At 42.0% G+C, this 9316-nt stretch overlaps 1 protein-coding gene across 2 annotated transcripts; it reads right to left on the reverse strand.

Annotated features, from left to right (window-relative positions):
* Positions 1-584: 584 nt before the first annotated feature.
* Positions 585-4899, reverse strand: LOC118362526 (ADP-ribosylation factor 6-like). 2 transcript variants are annotated; one of them, XM_035742920.2, is made up of 2 exons: positions 4667-4899; positions 585-4522 (listed from the first exon to the last, which is right to left on the reverse strand). In XM_035742920.2, the coding sequence occupies exon 2, from the start codon at positions 3805-3807 to the stop codon at positions 3277-3279; it is 531 nt and encodes a 176-aa protein (XP_035598813.1). In that variant the 5' UTR covers positions 3808-4522; positions 4667-4899; the 3' UTR covers positions 585-3276. The 2 variants fall into 2 exon arrangements, with proteins under 2 accessions (XP_035598813.1, XP_035598814.1); XM_035742921.2 differs by having other exon boundaries at positions 4737-4898.
* Positions 4900-9316: the final 4417 nt, after the last annotated feature.

A 9316-nucleotide genomic window follows, 5' to 3' on the forward strand; every position in this document is an offset into this window, starting at 1 on the left:
TATCAAAGAGTAGTCCATTCATCTGGAGGGAAATTGCATTCTTGGTAAAGGTTAAGCTTGCCACACCTTAAACCACAGCTTTTAGTTATGCAGTTAAAATAGGTCTCAACATATACTGGCAATTAGCCTATGTAAAAAGAACATCTTTAAGCACAGTACTGAAGCACTGAAGGTGTTTTGTGTTGGATATTTTAACGCCTTGCAGTTTGTAGCACATCAAATGTGCAAGCTCTGCAAATGTAATTTCACCTTTATTTAACCAGGTAGGCAGGTTGAGAACAAGTTCTATTATAAATCATTCCTCAAGGGGACAAACGCTCACATAAAGCAGATAAGAATTTCCCCAATGCAAGGGTGGTCAACTATAAGCAAAGAACAAATCACAATCCTGTCTCTAGCATTTTGTACATACTTTCTTATAATGGATTTTGAGTCCTTGGGAAGCTGTGTATTATGATAACTGTGTTCCTTTGTATTTATTATGGATCCCCATTAGCTGCTGCCAAAGCAGAGTCGAGCAAAATGAAGGCAATTTATTAAATTAAATCACTTTTGGTCAAGTTATGATCAACATCAGAAAATGAGACATTTAAAATTACTTTTTTAATTAGACATTACAATGACATTGTTCTGTACATGGTCCTCCAAGTCAACATAGGAATAAGAGAGCTGAACCAAAACATAATTTCACCAGGGAGCTGCTCTCTCCCATTGCATGACAGGCCCACACTGCTGAAGGGTTACTATACTTCTGTACTCATGCTGCAGATACAGGCTAGTAAAAGGTCTCGCATCCTGAGACATATGAATGGTAGTAGGTTGAGAGCTCAGAGCTGAATGACATTCCTTTGGAAATATTGAGTCCATTGGCTTCATAACCATCAATGTTACCCTATGAACAAAAGCTGCATTCTGAAAAGCATGTTTGGGTTAACGGAGACCTGTTTGCTTGAGCACAATCTGGGATCAAAACACGAGTATACAAAAAGGCCAATTAATTCACAATATAGCCCACTATAGGGAATCACTTGTGCAACTGGGTTCCAGATGGTGAGTCTAAGCACTACACTCTGGTTGTGTCCCAAATCTGTCTTGTTACTTACTAAAACTGCATACTGTGTACTAAATACTATTTAGAACGTACTGTTCAGTAAAATCGAATACAGTAAGCAACAAATACCATACTAGGCTCATCCATACTGAGAATGCATAATCTAATGCTCAAATTGTATTGATTCCTGCCATTCGTTTATTTTTGGTAAAGCACATCACCATATCTGATTATCAGCTCTTATCAAACACAAGTGGGTCTCGAAAAACTATTCTCTTCCTTAAGTGTGCAGTGAATTTTACTAGATGAAATGCCCGAAATGAGTATGACATCCTGGCATTTAAGGCATACACAATTTGACATTGAACATACTACAAAACATTTTTGCATACCCAAAACACCTACTATTTTGAATGCAAGTATGGGTATTCGGACAGTCAATGTCTTTCCTGACAATTTTGTCACAACAATGTCCAGAATGTTGACAATTAAATGTATGCAATGGCGAAACTTTTAAATCACACCTTGCAGTGTTTGTCAATACAAATACCTACATTTGCTAAATGGTTTCTGTATTAAAAACATGTTCAATATAAGGTGTTGTAGTTGTCCCAAACAAGCTAGACTAAACATCAGACTTTAGTTCTGAAAGGAAAAACTGTTACTCACAATCCAACAGTATCTTTAAAGCATACAATGAACCAAGCTTGAGCCCTAATGAAAATACAAATCCAGCTCCATTAGAAAATATATAAAAATGTGATAAAGAATAGGCAAAGTTGGTAATCTCTGTAGCTTTGAATTATGAACACATTTAATTGATATTCATCAAGCCACATAATGTCCCCTAGGCTTGCTACAATTCCACTGTATTACATTGAGCCATTGGACTTGGCTCAATGCCAACACTGCACAAACGCTCTGCCTAAACTCAAATACACCTTGCACGTGATACAGTTTTGGAAACATTTGGAACTTTTTCAAATACGAAATATACACATACTCTAAGCAGTTTAGGAAAGTTTGCACCCGGCTGCATTTTCAAGAACACCGCCTCCAACAGGCTACACTTCCTCCCCTCCAATTTCCACTTCAAAAGTCTCCAATGGCGCGTAAAGGTTACTACAATCTTCACTTTGTTGATCTACGTGCGTGCAAATTTTGGAGCAGCGGACCCCTGTTGGTAAAATGATATCTTCACCGGTCCCACTCTAATTCACAAGGGGGCGACAGCATTTATTTTTTATTTTTCTCATTTCCTTTGTGAAATCAAGGAAGAGTCGCCTTCCCTTGCTAGTAGTAGCTAGTCGGCAGCCTGGCTAGCTGGTGTTAGCCTGACTAAAAACATAGCTAGCCTTTTTAGCTTCTCACATCTCCATGCGAAAACGTACAGGAGGGTAGCTCTCCGGGGAACAGGGTTGGAGAGCCCGGCATACAGCATTGGTCAGATCAAGGAACCATGCGGCAACACTGCCCCCATGTTACGGAAGGAATGGTACAGCTCTCAAATGTTCAGGTAGTACAAAAGTACATTGAATGCCGGAGCGCATTACAAGGAGCCTCCTGTACGCTATACATGGCTTCCGCAGTGTGAATTTACCTTAACCGGGGAGGAAGTTTCATACCTCGGCAGAGGGCCGTTTAAAAAATAATAATGCCAGGTGCAACTTTGCTAAACTGCATCATTTGTATTTGAATGATTATTTCACCCTGATGTGAAAGTTTGCAACTAAAGGTTTCCAAAACTGTATCGCAAGCAAGGATTATTAAAGTTTCTAAACGTTAAAACAGAGCATCTGGAATGTAGTTAATAATAATATGCCATTTAGCAGACGCTTTTATCCAAAGCGACTTACAGTCATGTGTGCATACATTCTACGTATGGGTGATCCCGGGAATCGAACCCACTACCCTGGCGTTACAAGCGCCATGCTCTACCAACTGAGCTACAGATGGAGCCAGCTGTCCTCCATACCATCAGCTAAGAACCAAAGACAGGGACCGGCTTTAAGACACCGTGGGTTCTCAAGAGCTAAGTAGAAGCAAACTATAAGCCAGAAAACCAAGTTTATAAAGATAAATTAGTTATAGGGTCGTCATAGTAATAAAAAATAAATGGAGATCAAACTTCTCTTTATTATATATTTATTTGAGAAGTAAAGTTGTGTTATTTGCCTCAATTTGACTTTTTTGTAGTTTAATCTAAAACAGTAATCACTCAATCATTAGGATTTGTAATTTGATGTTAGCCATGTCAACCCCTCATATAGTCCGTCTCCCGTGGTCGCACAGGAGGGCTGAACATACCAATTCCTATCTCTAATGCGGGTCAATCCTAGTTTCTCTTGGATTTCGTGTGGCTTCATGGCATCGGGCAGGTCTTGCTTATTGGCAAAAATCAAGATGATGGCGTCCCTCATCTCACGGTCATTAATGATGCGATGGAGTTCCTGCCTGGCCTCATCAATGCGATCTCTGTCTGCGCAATCCACAACAAAGATTAACCCTTGAGTGCCCGTGTAGTAGTGTCGCCACAGGGGACGGATCTTATCTTGGCCTCCAACGTCCCATACATTGAATTTGACATTTTTGTAAGTCACAGTCTCAACGTTGAAACCAACTGTGGGAATTGTGGTGACCGACTGTCCAAGTTTCAGTTTGTAAAGGATGGTGGTCTTTCCAGCAGCATCAAGTCCAAGCATCAATATTCTCATCTCCTTGTTGCCAAAGATTTTCGATAGCATTTTCCCCATCATGTAAACAGTGCATAAATATTCCGTTCAAAATGAAAAAAAAATGGTGTGATTCTTCAATATTTCCTTTTTCAACTTCCTTAATGTCAAAACCATGCAGGTTAACTTTATTTGCTTAACCAGGCGTAACTAGGCAACTAATTACAAATGGACATGGTGTGGAATATGAAGCTCAAACTGAGTCATGTGCAGGTCTATCAATGCTTCACAATGTGTCAGCCAAAGAAAGGAATCTCAAACTGGCAACAATAATATTCCTGGTGGCAAATCATTAGCTAACTTGTAGTATTGCTGTTCATAACTTAATTCTCAGAGTTTGAGACATCCAAGTTCAAATGTGTACCCAAAGGTGAGATAAGTAAATTGTATGACAAGCCGTCTAAGTATATTGTAGCTGTCACAAAATGTTCATACTATTGATTTCTATTCTCTTCAGGGTCGGGAGGGGCGGGGTAGTGGATCTGTTGATAGAGCAAGGAAGTCAAATAGGCCCTCCAAAAAACCTGCGGTACTTCTTACTTCCTCTTGGTGAATGTGTCTCGAGGTCCCCCTCCTCGTCCTTGTTCCGATCAACACCACCGGAGGAGAAAGGCAATGTTCTGCAGCTATTCCATCAAACGTCACGCTGGGCTACACACTCGTTCGTAGGAGCCCGTTCTCCTAAAGTCCCGGCGACTAAGGTCATTGATTCAATAAAAATAAATCCCTTCTTGTCCCCCTGAAACAGAAGAGGATCATGAGGAGTGTCAGAAAGCTCAACTTAGCAAGTTAACAGCTAGCTAGCTGACACTAGCTTGCTAACTTAGCTACCTACATGCTGCATTGTGGATAGCTCAACACAATTGAAAAAAATGCAACTTACGTTCCGTGTATTTTTAACACAAATCTTCCCAAAATATAATATCAGTAATTTGCAAACCGCTTTCGTCTACCTCTCTCTCCTTTTCAGCCGAGTTGCAACGCTACTCTGATCTACCGGAAAGGTGTGGACAACATCACCAGTCACTTCCTCTGGATCGTTCAGTAGTTAGTTGGCTTGCGCACGAGCTTTCACAGCTTGAACTGTGACCAGAGGACGCCATTTCGGTACCGCGGATTACTCTGACATTACGTGCATTGTCCGAAATGCGGTCCATTGGTTCGTTTAAAGTAAATGCATGGTGCGAATTTAACCAGTACTGGTCCAGGTGCAAATGTTGTAAAGACCATGAAAATGTAACTCACCATACAATGATGTATATAAACCCATCGGCACTATACAAGGAAGTGGATGCATTTATTTGGTGCACGTGCATGGTGCTAAATAATATCTAACAAGCTATTAGCTAGTCAAAATGTATTGGATAGATTTATTAAATTACAATTACATATGGGAAGACCAATTCATTCGTATCAATTTTACAGCACATAAAACACGTAGGCCCATGGTTACAACACGAATCATGAAATTGCAACAGTATAAATATGCATTTTTAAATGAAAGTAGTGCATTTGGCATGCTTAATAAACATATATTTTAAAATATAGGTTACTTTCTAGCCTTAAATGAAAAAAATGCATGCAGGCTAGGTTACTGTGTGAAGCATAGACTGCACAAATATGGTATGTAGGCTTGGTCTACGTCCTCAATACAAAGTGTAATAACACCACCATGTGGCATGCATTGGCACTGCTTCTCATTTGACTGAAGTTATTGACCAAATATGCAGGTTCGCATAGCCACATGGTGGTCACTCACAAGTCTGTCACTCAGTTTACAAGTCCTAGTCTATCTCTTGGAGCACCAATAGTGGTGGGTAGGTTGTCTATTATCTGCCAGTTTTGTTAAACTGTTTAAACCTCTGTGTGGATGCATGTGAGAGGGATACTCTCTGTGTTCTGATGCTGTCTGACCTCATGACCTGTGGGCTGTTTGGATCTTACTGGTTCCAGCTAGGCTCTTGGTTGTTGTCTGGCTGACATGTAGATGACAACATCATGTGTTTCCATTTCCTGAAGGGTTCCATCGTTTGGATCATGGCCATGTGTCTGTGTCTTATATCTGCAAATGTCAAGGTTGCCCATCCAAATATGTGGCCATCTGGGCCCTGGTGCACCCCATTCTCCAGCTCCCTGTCTGTGCACTGTGGAGGGTAGGAAGAGTGGAGCTGCAGGGAGTCTTTGCTCTAGACCTCTGGTATGAGGGACAGCAGCCAGGCCCCAGTCTCCCCAGTGCCCTGTAGTAAATCAAATCAAATGTATTTGTATAGCCCTTCGTACATCAGCTGATATCTGTACAGAAACCCAGCCTAAAACCCTAAACAGCAAGCAATGCAGGTGTAGAAGCACAGTGGCTAGGAAAAACTCCCTAGAAAGGCCAAAACCTAGGAAGAAACCTAAGAGAGGAACCAGGCTATGTGGGGTGGCCAGTCCTCTTCTGGCTGTGCCGGGTGGAGATTATAACAGAACATGGCCAAGATGTTCAAATGTTCATAAATGACCAGCATGGTCAATAATAACAAGGCAGAACAGTTGAAACTGGAGCAGCAGCACGGCCAGGTGGACTGGGGACCGCAAGGAGTCATCATGTCAGGTAGTCCTGGGGCATGGTCCGAGGGCTCAGGTCAGTTGAAACTGGAGCAGCAGCACGGCCAGGTGGACTGGGGACAGCAAGGAGTCATCATGTCAGGTAGTCCTGGGGCATGGTCCTAGTACTGTCTCTGCTGCTGCTCGATCCCCCTCATACAGTATCTATGCTCCAAATCCAGGTGACGGAGCAGGCCCTTATGTTGTTGGACTTGGTACCTGTGTAGTTCATGCTTTGTGGCAGTGAGCGGCTTCTGTATTTACATGGCGGACGTGAGTAAAACATTTAAACGTGTTAACCCTCTCAAGGCTGCCGTCCCAGACAGCATACCCAGCTGCGTCCTCAGAGCATGCGCAGACCAGCTGGCTGGTGTGTTTACGGACATATTCAATCAATCCCAATCCCAGTCTGCTGTCCCCACATGCTTCAAGATTGTTCCTGTTTCCAAGAAACCTAAGGTAACTGAACTAAATTACTATCTAAATGACTGTCGCCACGTAGCTCAAGATTGTTCCTGTTTCCAAGAAACCTAAGGAAACTGAACTAAATGACTGACGCCCCGTAGCTCTCTGTCATCATGAAGTGCTTTGAGAGACTAGTTAGGGATCATATCACCTCCTGTTACCCTAGACCCACTCCAATTTGCTTACCACCCCAATAGGTCCACAGACGATGCAATCGCCATCACACTGCCCTATCCCATCTGGACAAGAGGAATACCTATGTAAGAATGCTGTTCATTGACTACAGCTCAGCATTCAACACAATAGTACCCTCCAAACTCATCATTAAGCTTTAGACCCTGGGTCTCGAACCCCGCCCTGTTCAACTGGGTCCTGGACTTCCTGATGGGCCGCCCCCCAGGTGGTGAAGGTAGAAAACAACATCTCCACTCCGCTGATCCTCAACACTGGGGTCCCACAAGGGTGCGTTCTCAGCCCTCTCCTGTACTCCACGACTGCGTGGCCATGCATACCCCCAACTCTATCATCAAGTTTGCAGACAACACTACAGTGGTAGTCTTGATTGCCAACAACGACGAGACAGCCTACATGGAGGAGGTGAGGGCCCTTGGAGTGTAGTGTCAGGAAAATAACCTCTCATTCAATGTCAGCGAAACAAAAGAGATGATTGTGGACTTCAGGAAACAGCAAAAGGAGCAACCCCCTGCGATGGGACAGCAGTGGAGAAGGTGGAAAGTTTTAAGTTCCTCGGTGTACATATCACCGACAAACTGAAATGGTCCACGCACACAGAGAGTGTGGTGAAGAAGGCGTAACAGTGCCTCTTCAACCTCAAGAGGTGATGGGAATTTTATGAATAATGACTAAACAATATCTACATTTAAATAGAACTATAACTAATTCAGCTCTACCCTGTTTTACAAAATCTGATTAATAATGTTAGTTCACAAGGAAGAGATTATGTAGCATGAACAAGGAGTAATTAAACATAATAAACACCATTCCAACTTTGTTGGAGAGGTATGTGTTGTGTGTTTTAAGTAAGCAAAAGAGGATCATTAACTTATGTTTGAACCCACTCAGCTATAACTCTGTGGCGATTAAATAAGACAGTGAGAGCCTCTCCAGGTTTTCCGTATCTGGAACTGTCTGTTAAAGTAATGATAGATAATGGTGAGACTTCAGAAGTTAATCTTGATATAGTGTGTGTGTCAGGAGTGTGCGCTAGTGGGTTGGAATACACTTTTGAACCTGCTTTGTCTTGGTCGAGAGGAGGAGATTCATTCTATAACCAATGATGTCATATTTGATATATAAACTGTTGTACATTGTTCTATGGGTAGCGCGCTCCGAGAATAAATACTATTATCTAATTTTAATAAGACTGGTCTCTGTGTATTTTATGCAAATAAGGATCTTACATTTTTTTAGAAACAGACAGAGGGATTTCAATTGAATTGGTTAATGAACACATGTAGGAATTATGAAATTCAAGAGGTTGAAAAAATTTGGCTTGTCACCGAAAACCCTCACTAACTTTTACAGGTGCAAAATTGAGAGCATCCTGTCGGGCTGTATCACCGCCTGGTACGGCAACTGCACCGCCCACAATCGCAGGGCTCTCCAGAGGGTGGTGCGGTCTGCACATCGCACCACCGGGGGAAAACTACCTGCCTTCCAGGAAACCTTCAACACCTGATGTCACAGGAAGGCAAACAAGATAATCAAGGACAATAACCACCCGAGCCACTACCTGTTCACCCCGCTTCCATCCAGAAGGTGAGGTCAGTACAGGTGCATCAAAGCTGGGACAGAGAGATTGAAAAACAGCTTCTATCTCAAGACCATTAGATTATTTAACAGCCACCACTAGCGCAGAGAGGCGGCTACCAACCTATAGACTGATATCATTGGCCACTTTAATAAATGGAACACTAGTCACTTTAATAATGCTACTTTAAGAATGTTTACGTATCTCGCATTACTCATCTCACATGGTTGAAGTCGGAAGTTTACATACACCTTAGCCAAATACATTTAAACTCAGTTTTTCACAATTCCTGACATTTATTCAGAGTAAACATTCCTTGTCTTAGGTCAGTTAAGATCACCACTTTATTTTAAGAATGTGAAATGTCAGAATAATAGTTGAGAATGATTTATTTCATCTTTTATTTCTTTCATCACATTCCCAGTGGGTCAGAAGTTTACATACACTCAATTAGTATTTGGTAGCATTGCCTATAAATGGTTTAACTTAGGTCAAAGTTTCTGGTCGCCTTCCACAAGCTTCCCACAATAAGTTGGGTGAATTTTGGCCCATTCCTCCTGTCAGAGCTGGTGTAACTGAATCAGGTTTGTAGGCCTCCTTGCTCGCACACACTTTTTCAGTACTGCCTACAAAGTTTCTATAGGATTGAGGTCAGGGCTTTGAGATGTTGCTTCAATATATCCACATCATTTTCCTTCCTCATGATGCCAT

The sequence above is a fragment of the Oncorhynchus keta genome, chromosome 29 (assembly GCF_023373465.1).
Source record: "Oncorhynchus keta strain PuntledgeMale-10-30-2019 chromosome 29, Oket_V2, whole genome shotgun sequence".
Lineage (NCBI taxonomy): Eukaryota > Metazoa > Chordata > Actinopteri > Salmoniformes > Salmonidae > Oncorhynchus > Oncorhynchus keta.

Excerpts from the sequence above, each read along its gene's own strand:
- LOC118362526 (XM_035742920.2), bottom strand. The coding sequence starts at position 3,807 with ATGATGGGGAAAATGCTATCGAAAATCTTTGGCAACAAGGAGATGAGA.